Source organism: Tyto alba, unplaced genomic scaffold (genome assembly GCF_018691265.1).
Source record: "Tyto alba isolate M040663 unplaced genomic scaffold, T.alba_DEE_v4.0 Super-Scaffold_45, whole genome shotgun sequence".
NCBI lineage: Eukaryota > Metazoa > Chordata > Aves > Strigiformes > Tytonidae > Tyto > Tyto alba.
The window spans coordinates 38093097-38110568 of NW_024881321.1; the positions used below are offsets into that span (position 1 = coordinate 38093097).

The following is a 17472-nucleotide window of genomic DNA, read 5'->3' on the forward strand; positions in this document are numbered from 1 at the left end:
GCTTTCTAAACCTCCTCTTACAGGGTCCTGCTCTCTGTCTTATGTATCACTAATTAGCTCATATTATAAGATACAACATTACTAGATTATTTTGCAAGACAATATTTGCAGTAAGGTTTTCAAGAGACTGAATTTTGTGAAAGAATAATCTCCTATTTCTTCATACTTCTGATTACCTTTCTTGGAAGTTTACCTTTCCACTTTCCATTCCTACAATTTTATGTGGGTATCGCCAGCTACTGGTAACACTAATAATCCTCCTGAAGAACACAGCAGGCCTTTCTCCATCACAGCTGGTAGCAGAGCTTAGTTTGTTTTCTTTCTTTATTTAGCCCTGCAGCCAGCTTGTACTTTTGCTATTGTGATCTAAGGAACAAGGTACTGAACATGTCCTCCTTTCCTCTTCATCTGCTCAGGGGAACAGGAATTGGAGATGATGCTCTGATTTTTTTGTTCTCCGCTTTGGTACCTTTTGGGAGGTCCGTGTACCACATCCTTCCTTTCTGATGGCACATTCCTGCGTGATCCACCTTTCTGTGGCATTCAAATACAGCCATGCACAGGCATTATACAGGGAGGGCTCAAACACTGAGCATTTGTGTGTCTTAATTTTTCTTCCACCTCTGCTACTCACCAGTGTAGCCTTACCTAGGAGGGGCCGTCTCTGACAGACAGGTTTTTAAGAGGCATGTGGGCACCTATTGATAAAAAAGGCACCTTGCAGAGTTTTCTCAGGGAGGCATTAAGAAGTACTTGACTGTTTGATTCCCATGGATTTTATTGCAATCTAAGTGATAAGAGTCACTTCTGAAAATGCCATTTGGTGCCCCTCTCTATCCTTATAAGCCTCTAATGCCTTTAAACATTTGGCCACTGAATTTCCAGACGTGACCTGCTGGGTAATCACACTCCTCCTGATTATGAGGACGTTTACTCTAATGGCGGTGTGCAGTTTTCTGAACTAGACACTGCCAACTCTCACCTCATTTACTTAGGACACTAAACAACCAAATCCAATTTCTTCATGCTCTCACTCCAATCTGGCATCCTCTGAGTACCACTTACCATTGCCGACGTTTACAGCTCAAAAGCAACACTCTTCTTTTCCAAGGGACAATACAGCCCCAGCTGCCAGCCAGCAAGGAAAAGCGACTGCACAAAGGCATGCTGAAGACCACCTCTGGATACCTCTGAACTAACTCCTGATTCTCTGTGCCTATTAGCAGCACAGCAATGTCACTGGTACTTCAGAGGGCTAAATCTTGAGTAAAACTCCCAGGCTATACGCACGGGTCCAATAATGCTGTGTGACAGGTACCTTACTCCCAGCTCATGCTGAGCCATCTGTTTTTATCACAAGGTACTCTGGTGTAGTAGGTGATTATGTACCCATGGGCTGGATAGTGATATAAAAGGACTTTTTGCTTGTTGTCTGTAAACACAACAGCCTCTTTATGATCACTGAAACACAGCTCCCCCCTCTCCCCTCAACACTTAAACTAATGTCTTATAGAAGCTCATAACTCATGCCTTGAGGACTCCTTAAAAATTGTTTGTTCCTTCCTCCCAGTCTCTCTGCTGGCTGTTACAAGGAGACTTTATGCGAGGGCCAAGAATGAAGAAAGGCTCCACACAAAGGTATCTCGGGGCTTGGATAAACTTGATCTAGTCCTAGCAGCAGCATGGTCCTCTGGAGCATAACAGCAGCAGAGCATGGGGTCTCTGCTCTCAGCTCCCACACAGCATTTCCAGCACCGTTTTTAGATGCTTAAGTAAGTCACAGCACCAGGCACTGGTCAGGTGTTATGCAAAATTAAGACAGCCAAAGCCAGCTGACAAAAATGAACTTTGCAGATGACTGTCCAGCCTGAGGGCCAGTGTTTCCTGGTAAGAGCAGTCAGTCCGACTTCCTCTGAAGTCACCTCAATGTGTCTAAAGCTCAGATGGATCCATTCCTCCTCCAACTGATGAGTATTATTTGCAAGAGAACTACAGGAGCGTCAAAACAAATTGTACTTTCATGTATATGTAATGATATATTTCTATTACATTTTGTAGCATATACTCCTGGGTAAATAATACATTGCTGAGATGTTGTTGCCTCTTGTGTCAGCTCTGACATGTATTTAAAAGCAACCAGTCTGGCAAAACGGTACTGACAAGCCCAGAGACCAGGAAATTAAAGGTAATAACCACTCATCTGGGCTGAAACTTTCTCTCAAATTCATTCCTGTTCTCTTCTCCCATTCACACCTCTATGAAAGCATAAGAATTAGTAGTCTGGACTTTCAGCATAAACTATCTTTTTCTCTCCTTTGTAGATTTACTTTAGATTTTCACCAGTGCTTTAAGGCCACTTTTGTGGTTTAATTCGAAAAGACATGGTGCCTGTAGAGATTAGAGAAGTGGCTTGCAAAAGCACAGGACTCAGTCTTGGAGGGGAATAGAAGTCATGAAGACAGTGATAAAACTAGGAACAGAGTACAATGATATTGCAGGTTGCAGCAGCCTTCACAGAAAAATAATTGCTGTTGCTATCAGACGAATGTTCTTATCATCTAGAAAATCACCAACCAGAAATCTCTATTTTGACTTCAAAGCAAATCCAGCACTGTCTCACCACAGGGCACTTATCACATTCATTAATTCACAGGAAAATTTCTTTTAATGTCTTGAATGCATATTTACAGCTTACTTTAAATTTCTTTTTAATATTACTTTAAAATAAGAGAAAAACACTCAAACATTCAACTCACATAGGTTGACATACCATCCTCTGAAAATATCACAAAAAATAGGCTTAATGGTCTTTAAGATTCCTGTGACTTGTTTCTCTAATTCGCTGACTCCATAAAACAACGACTGTGGCAATCCCTGCAGGCCTTAATGTTTCTAGAAATAATGTATTAACACTTAATGCATGGTAGTGCCACCAAGTATTGATGAAAAGTATTACACACAAGATGAAGTAGCCTCATCAAATGCTAATTAGCAAAGTGGGAGATGAAATGGACTTACTAATCCTAGAGTAAGACTTTTTCATCCATAATGGTATGTGTGTAAAAAACAAACAAATGTGCACAATAACAGCTGCAGCTGCATAAATAGCTGCATAAATACCCAGTTCCTTCCTGCAAAAACTGGAGCTAAATTTATATGATTTAGCGTTTATTGAGGGATTCTTACAACCTGTAAGCATCTGCGGCTGCGGATGAAAGTGAGGCAGAATATTATGCCAGCCTGTTCTAGCACCACATTGGCCCTGATTATTTTTTGGCTCATAGTAGGCTAAAAACTCTAGACCATGTCTTCTGTGAATAGCTCACAGAGCTATGCAGAGAGCTGGACAAGTCATGTAAATGTATTTCCTGAGCTTCCATTTCCACTACCCTGCAATCTAAGGATGGCTGCAAGTTGGAACAAAAAAAAAAAAAATAAATTTGTCATTTTCTTCCAAACGTTCATCTGACATTACCATCTATAAAAGCACTGATTATTCTGGTTTGCAGATTTTCAGTTCCCCCAAATGAGGACTAATTAAGCATCATGTGAATAAGCATCATGAGAATAATATTTTTTTTCAGCCCTGTTTCTCTCTCAGACTAACCCTTTCAGCACTGAGCACCGGTGTCTATCTCTCCACCATGAGGTTTGAAATGGTTTTACCGTAAAAAGTTTCTTGCAATTCTGATCAAAGAACATGAAAAATCAGATGCTGAAAGACAGGAAAGCTTAAAGTGAAATCTTGAGTTCTAAAAGATATTAATTTAATCCCATGTTCAAAACTATCCTTTTGATAATTGTATAACAAACTCACTGGGATCCTGTGCAATGCCTTCTGTAGGAAGTCCTCCTCCAGGGAGATAGTAGTGGTAAGAAAATAAACAAAAAACCCCAAACAAACAAAAAAGGGAAAATACACACTGTAGTAATTTCTTTTCAAATGTCATGGATTTACACACAGCATGTGCTGGATGGACAGGATTTTGTGGTATAGTGTGAATATCAAGAGAATGCCTTGCCTGCTCTTGAGACTTCCAAATCAGTAGTTGACTGGCAGGTAGTGTAAAGCCTCAGGATTAGCCCTGTGCAAAAATTATTTCAGTGGCAAAATGTTTTTGGGTTACTACCCTTAGGAGCATCTGGAAAAAAATATTTTGCTTTTGTTTTACAGGCAACAGGATTTCATGCACAGTTGAATAACCCTTCTAAAGCACAACCTTCTCTTCCTAGATCCTGTAAAATATTAGTTTTTGTGGTTCTTGAAAAATCTTTCAAAATGTATTTGTGATGAGGTAAATTACAGGATAAAGAGAAGACACTGTCTCTAGACTGGTAGCTTCTGAAAGGAGATTTTGCTTTGACCTGGATTCTCAGTAGTTTATGCAATCAGTCAATAGATTGAGTCAGCTCATGTGTCTCATTGGCAACAGTTTTGACAAATAATGTAATACATGCCAATATGTAGAGAGTATATTCAAAGACGTATTGGTAGCCCAGAAAAATGCACCTTACATGCATGCCTAAAACTCTCTGCTTAGAAAATCCTAACTCCTTCCCAGCTACAAAATCCCCAACCAGAGTTCTTTATAAAGTTATTTAAAATAGAGATGTAACAAACAGGCAATGTTTGGAACCAGTTCTAAAAAATTTTGAGTAGAACTGGGAATGTACAAAGACCATGAAGTAGTCTAGGCTAGTCATCAGCAAAGTCTCTTATGCTGTTTTCGTGATGTATTTTGGTCTAAATGACAGAAACACAGGTCAGACTAGTATTACTTCTCTTTTGCCATTTTGACCAGTGCAGCCTCCTGAGATAGCTGCCCTTGGTTTCAGCTGTCTCACTCTCATTAATGGATGTCCTGTCAGTTGTCATTCACAGCCAGCAGCAGAGCAGGCCAAAGATTTTGGATTCCAGGCCAAAGCTGAAAAATACCTGAATTTCTTTTCTTTTCTGTCATGCACTTGAAAATTCAACGTTTATTTTTAGTCTCTGGATTTTATGTATAATCTGTATGCTTCTCATGATCAGCACATTTAAGTTATCAGCCAAGGCTCAACCGAAGTTCTGCTATTACATTTTCTCAGCTAAAATTCAGCACTTCCAAATGACTGATAAGGAGTCACTCTTCCAAATGATTTATATAGCAAGACACTTCAAGGAACATTTTTCATTTCAAATACTGTCACTCTTTGGGACTGGGAGCGTGCAAGACATTGTTCTCAGCTTTTCCTGAACATGTGGCCTCTGGTTAGGAGCCTGTACTAACACTCGCAGATACAGACAGACTTCTTGTGCATGGTGATGAGTTGTTCAAAACACACACAGAAGTTCCTTCTGCGGGGAGGATCCTTTTCCTCACTCAGCTGTTTTCCTGGTGTGCACAAAGACACACTTCATTATTCACAAAATGCATTTTCTGTCAAAAACCAGGGGATTTGAAGCAGTACTGATCTATGACCTTTCCAAATAGCAGGGAAGAATAATTCATAACGGGTGAAAATGAAAGCAAGACAAGCCATCTGAGGCCTAGGCATGATTACTGTCAGGGGACCTTCTCTGCTCCCCATGGAGTCTCAGTTACGAACTGCTCTTCTGCACCCGTAACCTCCAGCTCCATCACAGGCCTACAGCACTACTTACATCTTCAGTAAAAATCCATTTTGCCAGCATGATAGGACATTCCGCATGATGGACAGACACCTGTTTAGATGGAGATCTTACATTTAATGAGTGATGCTCAGCATGTAACAAAAAGCATGCAGGAGGTAAATTTGGCTGCAAGCAAAACAAAGATCCCAACATTGCCTCTTTGAAAATAAATGCTTTGTAGCCTGGCTGTTGTGGTCTTCCAGCCGCAACTTTATTCAGCTGAAGTGGCTTGAAGTTCATTCTTCTGCCTTTGTGCATCCCTAGGTTTGCAGTCAATTATGATGTTTTTTAGATCATCATTCATTTCAAAATGCATCTTGGGATCTTTGGGAAACAGCTGAACTGGTTCTGCTTAAAGAACAACAAACATGTTATGGAAGACCTGTAGTCTTCAATTACTAAATTAAGGATGTGCAGAACTGCTTTCAAAACATGTGATTTCATACTCTGGTTTGCATGACAGTGCTCAATATGCATAGATCTGTGTCCTCTTGGAGGAGCAGGAGGCTTATAATAGTCTAACAACTCATAAAAACAAAAAACATGTCAGCTCGGCATGAAAGTCTGGTTTCAATTCACAAAAATTGACAAAAGCCACAGGAATACAGTACTACGCATGAAATCACTTCTAAGGCGTGGAATATAGTCCACATTTACTGAAACATCTAAAATTTGCACCTAAATTTTGAGTTCCTGTAGTAAGAAGTCTTCGATGTCTCTGTTTCTCCTCTTGTCAGCAGAGAAAAAGCAGGTGCCCCAGATGTAGGTGCCTCAGGTCTACAAGGAAAATAGATGCTTGTTTTAAGAAGACTGTTTCTCTGGGCAGCAGCTGGTTGCCTGAGGTAGGGGACTGGATGCTGTTCAAGAACTCCTGTAATTGAATTCTGGTTGTTCAGAGGACAGGCAGTAGGAAAATTGTGTCAAACTCTTTGAAAAGGTGAAACTCCCCACTGAAAGCTAAATACTAATCCTGATATGTACCAGAGAAGCTCATACTAACCAAACTGAACAAAATTCATTTATTTCTTTTTATGAGATCTGTTAAATAAACAATGCTAAAGTGCCTGAAAATATCAAAGACATGATGTAAAGACACAATAAAACAAATTTGGATTCCAATGGTGAAAGGAAAGGCATAAATTTGCTAGATAGTCAGCACTGAAACTGTAAATTTGTTGTTTCCCTTATAAGAAATATGCTTTGGCTGACTTTGCTGCTGCAAACTAGCAGTGGCTTGAGATAGTTACTGAGGGAACCACTCCAGGGCCGTGACGATGACTTGCAGGGCAAAGAGGTTCTTCTTCAAGCGAAAAAAAGAAAAGGTGAGACATATTCCTGCAGCAGAGCTCACCAGTAAGTTTGGCAGCTACACACACAGCTTTCCTACCAACCTGCCCATGCTCTCAGCAATGCCCGTGAGCTCTTCCGATGCAACAGTAGATTCAGTTTACAGGCTGTCAAGATGTCAACCCCCTAACAAGACATATAGGGCATTTACCTTAAAAATGGCAAACACATTTTAGAACAAAATGATCTGAAGACAAGATTGCCACTGCCCTGAATGCCTTGATGTAAGAGCCCAGGGGCCCTTTGTTTATGCTACTTTGGCTGGCATTCAGCCACGTGAATAAAAGAAAAATGCTGAACTGATTTTCTGTCTAAGGCTTCAGCATCATTGTTTCAAAGCCATGTCAGGTCTTAGCAGATGTCAGAGACGGAACCGAATGTCTGACATTCTTTATTGAAGTGTAACCTCTATTGTTATTGGATTAATAGAAATAGAAATATAGCTGCACAATTTTAATGTTCATTTTGTAAGAGGCAAATTCTGGACTCTTTGTAGATCTAACTAAGAAGGCAAAAAACAGGTGAATTCACATTGGTAGCTCTTGTGATTTTATTGCTACTCTTACAACAGCAAGGCATTTTTCTGAGGGCTGCTCCTACAGTAAAGAGAATATAGTGAGAACATCAGCTCTACCTTTTTTTCCCCCCAGAGATATACATTCCTAGCAAAGTTTGCAAAAGAAAACGTTTAAATCCCTCAAACCAGAAAGCAAATGGTAAGGCCCCCGAAAGCAGAGATACGTATTCATACACGCAAATGCCATGCTTGGGGTGACGGGGTCCCTGGGCTGCAATAATGCTTTTCGGCAGGGGGAAACCTCTTTTTACTGAGGTTGATCTGAACCACCAAGGCTCTTTTTCCCCTCCCTGGATTTTGGCCAAGACAGTTTTGGCCAAAACAGTTTTGGCCAGCAGTGAAGGAGTGGTGTGCTCAGCTGCCTTGTCTACAAACCTGCTCTATGCCCCGAGGCAGAAGAACCACTCCTCAAATCTGTTCCCACCGTGGGCACACTGGAATGGCTTCGTTATACCCCGCCCTAGCTGTGCTTCTGATCATGACACCGATTACATGTGCTCCCATCTGCTGCAAAGGACCCAACCAACCTTCCTTCAAGTTGGATTTTGATAACCAAAACTTGTTACAGAGAACATGGGGACCTTCTTGTCCCCTACCACTTGTGCCCACATGCCACAGTGGTCTGCAAAATGAGTGGGGTTTTGCACGCCAGTTGTGTTAAAATGGGGGAGAATAGTCAAGGCACTTTCTGCTTCATGGTCTAATTTCTGTCGTTTACTAGCTTAGAATGAGCCTTCGCATAACTCTAGCAAAGGTTGTGCATGTTTTTTCCCTTGACTAGCACAAGAACAGCAAAGCCACAGTCTGTCACATCTCAGTAAAGTCCAAATGTGTCACTCTGAGTGCCAAAAACCTGGGTGTCATTTACTCGACAAGCTTGGGACCCTCACTCATGTTTAGTGCTTGTGCTGCTTCACAGATGTCCCAGTACATCTTGGCACATGTGATGCTTTGTGTGGGGGCTGTATCCTCACTTTCACCCACTTGCTGAAGGCTGAGAGGAGCGGGGAGACCTTACAGCACAGACACCTCGCCTGGAAAAGGCACGTGGAAGAAAATGAGCTAAATTACAGTTGGACCAAGCTGCCACTCTGGCTCCTACCTGTGGATGGGCGGTGGAGAGAGGTGAGCAGCTGAGGCAGGAGCAGAGGGTGCTGCTCCACCATGACAGTGTCCCCTCAGCATGCTGTTTTAGCTGGCCCAGTGGCACACATCGGCATGCATGCAGGCACCCTGCCTTCCCCAGTGTCCTTGAGGTCTGGGGGTTCATGTCATGGATGGCAGTATGGCACAGCCATCGAGATGACCTCACGGTCTGAGGCACCACGCCGACCCCACAGGGGAGACCCACCGGCACTGCAACTGGACATAAACAGGCATTCCTGCCCAAGGCAGTCCCTGCAGTTTGCTGCTTGTCCCCCTTCCTGTGCTGCCCTCTCCCAGCTGTCTACACACATATTAATGCAGGCAGCAGCTGTAATGCAGATCGTTTCCCGCACTGGGCCACTGCAGGGGTGGGAAGTGATCCACATTTGTCCTAATATGAGGACATGGGTGCAAGGAGCAGGAAGGTATGGCCAGGGAGACGTAAAAGGCAGGGCTGCTTTTTTCAGCAGAGGAACAACGGGCGGGAAGACCTTGCCACACGTAGGTTATCTCCATGCTAGCAAGCAGCACAGACCACGAGGAGCTGGTCTGCAGGGGAACCTGTTGCTGCTAATCTGAACACCAAGTGTGTAGATGACTGAGCAGGAAGGCTGAGGCAGAAAATGTTCGGGACTATTATTATTATCTGTTCTCTTCTATGCCTTCAAACTGCAAATCACCACCTGGATTCCCTTATCCACAGAAACAGCAGGCATTTGCAAGGGGTTCTAGTGTGTCCCTGGCGAGTTTGGCTCCTGTTTCTGCCAGGTCCCCAGAAGCAGCCTCTTGGAAGCTCCTTTTGGGACCTGTAGGGATGTCCAGGAGGCTGTTCCTCTGCTCCTTGCTTTGAGAGTGGGAAGGACAGGGGGGATGCACCCTCAGCGTGTCTGATGGTTTGAAACCTCCTTGGGCGTTTCTGAACAGCAGCTACTCACTGGGTACAACACTTGTCAAAGTGCAGCACATTTGCTCATCCTCCAGTGATCTGTAGGGGAATAATTACTCCAAAAACCTTTTTTATCCCCAGTGTGTGAGTTTCATAATGACATTGCTACCCTGCAGGGTAACGGATACATTCAGGGTAACAGGCTCACTCAAAATTATTCCTTTCTACAACAGAAAGTGATGCAACATAAGCCACATGACTTCTAACAAATCGTAGGATTATTTTTTTAAAAATGTGTTGCATTGATGTGAATCGAATTTGGCTTTATCCTCCGCCTCCTCACGCCTGCCCGCTGATTAACGCAAGGATGGGAACGACACATGCCAAGCACTGTCACATCGGGACGACAGCACCGTGCAACGGCTTCGTTCAGAGGTCAGCCACGTTGAAAGAGGCCAGGCAACGGCGTTCTGTCCACCGAGGGCGCCCGGAACCCACCTCCACCCCTGCCTTACCTGGGCCGGGGCGCTGGAGGAGAGGTGGGTCAGGTCCCCGATCCTGGCGGCCGCCCGCGGGTCGCTGGAGCTGATGAGGACTGGGGCGCTGATCTCCATGGAGTGCCGGTTGCTGGCGGCCTGGGAGGACTTGTGCGTCATGCTGAGGGCGGTGAAGGAGTGGCGCTTCTTGGCGTTCTTCTTGCCCTCGGCCTGGCGCTGGGCCCCCCCGGCCGCCCCGGCGCCGGCCAGCGTGGAGCAGGGTGCCAGGCCCGCCGCCGCCGCCGCCGTCTCCGCTGGCAGCGGCACGTCGCAGCCGGAGGCGGCGGCTGAGCACGTCTTGTCCATCTCGATGAGCTGCTTGGCGGATTCATTCAGCTGCGTGAGGAAGAAGACGGGAAGATTTTAAAAAAAAAAAAAAAGATTTAAAAAATTAAATAAAGAAATAAGAGAGAAGAAGCGGGGGGACGTTAACGGCCCCCGTCACATCTTGCTGATGGCACCTGCTGGACCTGCCCTGGGCCTTCCTCCTCGAAGCACCACAATCCTTTCCTGGTGGCCTGCCCCGGCCGTGGCCCCAGCGAAGGGGGTCACTGAACTATGGTGGCTGCCCCCTGGGGCGGAGCGGGGTCTGGAGCGCTGTGTGTGCCCGCACGCCCGCGGGGCTTGCTGCAGGGCGGATCTGCCCTGGCAGAGGAGATGCTCAGGACAGGCCCCAGAACCAGCCTCGTTTCATCATCTGTCCCTCGTCTCTCAGTTGGCCAGGCGGGTCCCCGGGAGGCACACTGGCACATTTCGTTTCCCCAAACCTGCTCCAATACAAGTGTTACTGTCCAGCTTCAGGGTGATGCCCAATTTACTTAATTTTCTGAAACTGGGTGAGTTATTTCTATCCACTTCGCGTGCCAGGAAAAACAAAAGAGAGGCAGAATAAGCTTCCAGGAGAGTTAGGCTAGAACCAGGCACCATAAATTGGTGTGCATCAAGCTACAACATTTAAAAAAACATCATTCCTCAAAATAGCTTGTCCCAGGCTGCAGAACCAGAGCCGGGGAAAGGAGGCAGGAGCTTCATCATTGTCTCGCTATCCCCAGGTCCATTATAGGCCTGTGCTTGATGTTTGCCACACAGGGTTTTGATCTAGGGGTACAGCTTCCAAATCCTTCCAGTTTCATCTCCCTGTCTCCCACTGGACACAGGTTATCCAAACACAGATGCAAGCCAAAGGAATTTTTTCCAGCTGCATCACTTCGACTAGGGAAGAGCATGAAGGCCACTGGAAGACTTGCTCAGGGTCCACCTTGAAAAATTGGTCTTATCAGTCCTCCCTAAGGGTTTAAAACTCGGCCTCCAGTCCCTGGAGACAGCAGAGCACTAGGATGTTCAGGCCAGTTTTCAGCCTGCCGTTCCTCCTTCAGTCCAAACTCACAGATAGCCTTGTGCCTGTAAATGTCAAAGGTAATCTACGTGGGACAACCCTGTCGCTGAAGCCTCTTACCTCCTAGCCACCATAACTCATACAGGCAAGCTACGCCTTACATAGCTGGGGAGTTTTTAGGCGCATAGGGGTGCTGCAGTCACTGATGATATATGGAGTGCACTCTGAAGTCAGCAGTGCTTTCTGCACAGCACTCATTGCCAATAGATCTTCCCTTGAGGGGTGCTAACAGCTGAGGGAAAATGCCACATTTCGCCAACAGACCTTTATATTAAACTAGGATGAACTGCAATATGTTTGCATTTAATGAATAAAAACAACATATGAAAAAGGGAGCCACTGCTAGCCCATACGTGCTTTTGCATACGCTGTATTCTAAGACCCACATAAACCAGAGGTGCATGTAATAGTATTCTGGACCAAAACCAGGCTATTTTTCTTCCTGTAACCACTGTATGAATTACAGCAGCATCCAAGAATCTCAAGTGAGGACAAGGTCTTCTCAGGCTCTGATAAAAAAAAAAAAAGATAGTTGCTGCTCCAAGCCAAGCCGATTTAGAAACCTAATACAAGTGAAAATAAAAGGGAAAAAGAGAGAGATGGGAAAGATAACAATAGCAGTGTGCCGTTAACCAAATGTGTAATTAAGCAACATTTATGACTCCCAACCACTGTCACCATGCTGTAGATATAAATAAGAAATAGAGTTTGCCAGTCCTAAATCTGAGAGCACTTCTGAGCACTTCCACAAGTACTCATTCTGAGTAACAGGCGATAAACACACTAAAACCTAGAAAGTAAACATCAACTTGCAGGATCCTTCATTTTGTGACAGCTTCCACCAAGTCATCCAATTAATGATGATCCACTACTGTCAGAGCTGCTGGGAGTCCTGCAACCATTCAATTAGCAGCCCATTTTCCCAGCTGCACTCTCCAACTTGAGACCATGCTTACAGCCAGCATAGTGCACTGCACCTGCCAATTTTTGCCAATAACAGCTGATCCCATTTCAGATTCTTCAAGAATGTCCATTATTTCCCACTTCATCATGCTCTAAATTGGTACAACCTAATATTTGCCAGCAGGCTCCAAGTTGCAAGGAAACCAGATGGCTTCCCTCCCTTAAGTAGGTGTTACAGCTCCGCTTACCCAATTGATGGAGATAGTCTAGCTGAATTATTTGAAATATTAAGGAGAGAAGGAGAAAGACATCAAATATGTATGATTCTTTTCTACAGCAGAAAGTGAGGAAATACTTCGCTGGTCAACAGCAAGCAGGAAAAGAATATAATTTAACTCTTTGACATAGGAAAATATAGAGTTTAAAAAAAAAAAAAGAATTTAGAACTTCCCGATTTTACAGCAATGCTCCATATGGACAATGAAGTGCTCCAGCTCCTAATATCAAAACTCTGATCCTCTTGTAAGAATTAGATTATAAATCCCACTGGCTGGAATCCAATTTAACACCAAAGCTGTTCTTTTTGAAACAACAAAATCCATTACTTTTTTGTTCAAAGTATAACCTAGTTAAAAGGTCAATTAGAGAGCTAGTATCAAAACACGGAGTGATAAAAAATAGCCCTGTATTAATATAAACAAAGTAATTTTCAATATCAGTAGAAGATTAAAGGCAAAAATAAAGCCCCTTCCCAAAACAGTCAAGCTAATGAACTTTTGGGAATGTCAGAGTCTTCCTGAAATACTGGGAAAACATTTGTTTTGGTCTGCCAAGATAAAAAATGTTTTACAGCTTTACAACTTTATTTTTGTAGAGAACTGTTTTTAAACATCTTTGCTCACAGATGCTGGAAAGTAGTTCCCAAATAGGCTATGAATAACAGAGAAAAGGTTCTGCTTATTACTTTGTAAAAGCAAATGGTGCTGCCTCTTGACAAAGAACTTTTAGAAACTCTTTTTTAAACATAAATGTGATTGCAGATTTCTTATTTTAAACTCTGAGTATGTAAACAAGCATTGCTTTCTGGTGTCTGTCATCTGATCTTCAGGCAGATCTGTTTCCAGAGAAGCTTAATGGAAAGTTCTGACCCACAGTCAGTCTGAGGAATTTGACATTTCTGGAAGGCTGTAGGTCTTATGACAACCCCTAATACTGGAACTCAACTTTCTCGCCCATTTTTGATCCCTCCTCTGGAAAGAACCTATATTTGAAAATCTTGTCCTGCTAATCCCCAATCATAAAGTGCCTTTGAGACTGCAGTGTGACTGATTTACCCCAAATCGATTCTGTTTCAAGGGGATGTCCTAGAAAACTTGATATATGATTTAGAGGGATAAGTCTTGGATTTGAATGCCAAACCAGTCAAACATTCTGCCTTGGTTTGAGCCTGCTCGGCAGCCAAACACCCCACAGCCACTTGCCCACCCTCCCCCAGCTGGGAATGGGCGAGGGAATCAGTGGGGCAAAGGGAGACTTGCAGGTTGAAATAGAAACAGTTTAATAATGGTAATAAAATGAAAACAGTGACAGCAATAGAAAGTACAAATGGGCGATGCACAATGCAACTGCTCACCACCCACTGACCCACACCCAGCCCGTTCCCGGCCAGCGACCCCGAAATACCAAGATCCCGCAATCGCAATCCTGGAAGCGAGAGACAGCGAGCGAGAGAGCCCCTTCCCAACCACCCTCCTCTATACAGTGAGCACGACGTTCCATGCTATGGGATATTTCACTGGCCAGTTTGGGTCTGGTGCTCTGGCCGTGCTCCCTCCCTGCTTCTCGTGCACCTGCGTACGGGCAGGACACGGGGAGTCGGAGAGTCCTTGAAATCTCAGCAACAACTGAAAACGTCAGCGTGCTATCAGCATTCTTCTCATACCAAACCCAATGCTGAATCCAAAACACAGCACTATTCTAGCTACCAAAAAGAAACATTAACTCTATTCCAGCCTGAACCGGGACACATTCCCAGCAGCGCTGCAATCCTGGGTCTGGGAATGCAAAACCTTGCAAGGACAAACCTTCTGATAGCTGAGGGACCCTACCTTGCAAGAGATGCAATGGAACGGTACAGTGAAACTGTTCCCGGGGTCTCACTGACTACGGACTGTGGGTGCTGCACGCTAAGATAAGGATGCACCAGCCTCAGTTCACAGGGCTGTGGTGCCTGTTTCTCGGGAAGGCATTCCCCAGCTGCGAGGAACCGTACTGGAGGCAGCTCCAGCTCGTCTGGTTCTGAGAGTGAAGGAGGGTGTGTGTGGCATACCTCTGTGCACAGAGCCTTGTTCACCTCCAAACAACCTTTTCCCACAAAGGGAGCAGTAATCAAGCTCTGTTCATTAAAAATTTGCTGACCTTGATTGGGAAGCCACACTGCTCTCCCCGCCACAATGCAAGCTGTCATGACTTTGGCCTCCAGCCAGACATCCCAAGCAATATGAACTAAGGGAGAGGTTTTCTCCTTCTTCTGGCTTTTAGATATGACTATTTTAGATATTCTACTTGAGACTTTACCATATGGGCAACAACGACTTCTCCGCTGCCAAAATTATTATTTTATTAGTCTCTAGATAAGCCTAATTTTTCTGCAGAATACATTATGGTCACTTTCTCCCTCTGTTTCTGCTGCACATGTTTGCACACACATATATACACACACCCCAGTTCACCCCAGCTCCTGATGCATATGGGTTTAAAAGGGATTACCTGTAAACAGTTTCAACATATTTCTCCGTTAAGGATGAAGAGTCACAGGAGAGAAACTGTCATCTGCACTGACTATCCCCACACAGGACTAAATATGTCCTTTATATCCCAATGGGATTTAATGAACTATAGTTTCAGTGGGCAGCATTATGCATCTACTTACATACCCCAGCTGTGATGATGAGTGAGGAAAAACTATTTCTTGTGCAGTATGAGTCATAATTAATTCTCATTTTAGTCCAAATAACAAATTATTACTGTGGAACTTATTGCTATTGTTATGGAACAAGATTTATGGAACAAAATTTAGGTCAAGTTTAAATACTTAACCTTTTCTTTATCTCCCTTGACAAATATGCCAGTGTGTTTACTAATCCATGGTAGTGTCACAATTGTTCTAGCCCAGTTTAGACCTCCGGGGGACACCTTGATACACAGTGGTCACCACAGCAGCTCCTGGGTTGTTGCAGTTCACTGGTGGTGCTGTCTTCTGTAAGACGGAGGACAGCAAGTCTTATTCTGCCACTGAACACTCTTAGCTTTCTAGTCATTTAGGTCTGGGTAAGGGTTTCATTTCTGACTGATACCTGACCTGCCAAAGAAAGGACCTCACCCTATTTCTGGTTTAGCAACATACTTCAGAGACAAGTATCAAGAGTGTACACAAGAGTGTACTTGATACTACCCAGACCAAAGTGTCACTAATGGGACTAAAATGGCATTCTTTTCTGAATAAGGAAGGATTGATTAAATTCTTAGTGTTACAGACGTGCTTAAGCATTTTGTTAAACTGAAGCACATTTGAATGAGAAAGTACAGTTGTCAAATTAATTCAGCACCTTAAACGCAACAACAGTTTATTAAGACTTTCAGGAAAACAATGCTTCATTTGCTATGGAAGCTTTTTTTCTGTCTTTATGGAAAGTATTAGCTAAAGGACAGTGCTGTTCAAATACAGGTATAAGATCAGAAATATGTTATTTCAGGCCCCTTTTAAAAGAGAAAAGTTACAAACCCTCACAAATCAATGCAGACCTAATAAAAAAGAACAAATTGGTAAGAAAAAATATCGTGCTCAAGTTTTTGGAAAGGAACTACTGAGCAGAGCAGAAAGGAAAATTAAGATTATTAATAAGACTTCTTCACAATGTCCCTCTGAAAGACTGAAAATATTTTCATCTAGGGACTGCTAATTTTTATACTTTGCGGTTCATAAATATTGAGAAGATCATCCTTATTTTATGCCTTGCAGAAACTTTGAGAACTTGGAGTTCCATAGCTGATTTTGTGCTTAAAATAAACACTCTGAATTTATTACTGCGTTTTCACTTCAGAGTAGTTACTTTCAGGAAATATTAAGTTCTTATGCCCTCATTAAATTAGTTTTTCTAGTATTATAAGTTATGTTCTGAATCACAGTGAGGTTATTAAATAAGTAAGGGCATAACTACACAAAAGTCTCCTGTCTCTGCTAGGTCCCTGAGAGGACTGCATCTGTGAAAGCATTTTCATCCCCAAAAAGCAGCATTTCAGAAAGCTAAAGCAGCTTTTCCCTACTGTTATCCCTGCTGGCAAATGTAGGATACAACCTTTCTTCTACTGTAGCCAAGTAGCAAAACACCCTTTCACCCAAATGGGCGTTAGGAGAAAGTACATAATACTTTACATGTTCACTGTGTAAGTTAGTACAGTGAGTGCACAGCAGTTCCAAGGGCTTACTAATGGGATATCAGCAGACAAACTTGTGCCAAAGTCTCTTCAACCAATTCATATTGAATGCATCTATATTTCTCATCTTTTATACGTTTTGCAAATTCAGATTTGAAAATGTTTAGAGAAAGCCTCCCAAGTTCTCCATAGACAGTTTAAATTCACTGGACAGAAGCTACAAAATCCTATTTCAATTATTCATTTAGGCACCATCTTCTAATGAAAAATCATTAGTAAGGCACAGTTTAAGAGAAAATATTATGGTTAAAACAAAGAGTTATTTAATGTTTTTGCGTTAATCTCTAACAATCCACTATTGCCTTTTCTAATTAATTGCCAGGGAGGAACAAGCAAATGTGGAACAGATTTTCTGCAAGTGGTTTATCCATCACGGAAGATAGATTTCTGAAACTCCACACTGTGATTGAGAGCAGAGTTATTCCATGCACCCAGAAAATACAAGAAGTACAGTACATGCGCTTGCTTGAACACATTCACATGGAGTGATAGCTGCAGAAATACTTTGCTAGGATGCATCTCAATCTTCAA

General features: G+C 43.3%; 1 protein-coding gene across 1 annotated transcript in view; it reads right to left on the bottom strand.

Moving 5' to 3' along the window:
* The window catches only part of SH3RF3 (SH3 domain containing ring finger 3), a 256125-nt gene that overhangs the window by 55358 nt on the left and 183295 nt on the right, over positions 1 to 17472 (bottom strand). The window contains exon 4 of the mRNA XM_042805823.1: positions 10125 to 10481. Within this exon, the coding sequence (XP_042661757.1) occupies positions 10125 to 10481 (357 nt within the window). The remainder of the gene's footprint in view (positions 1 to 10124; positions 10482 to 17472) is intronic.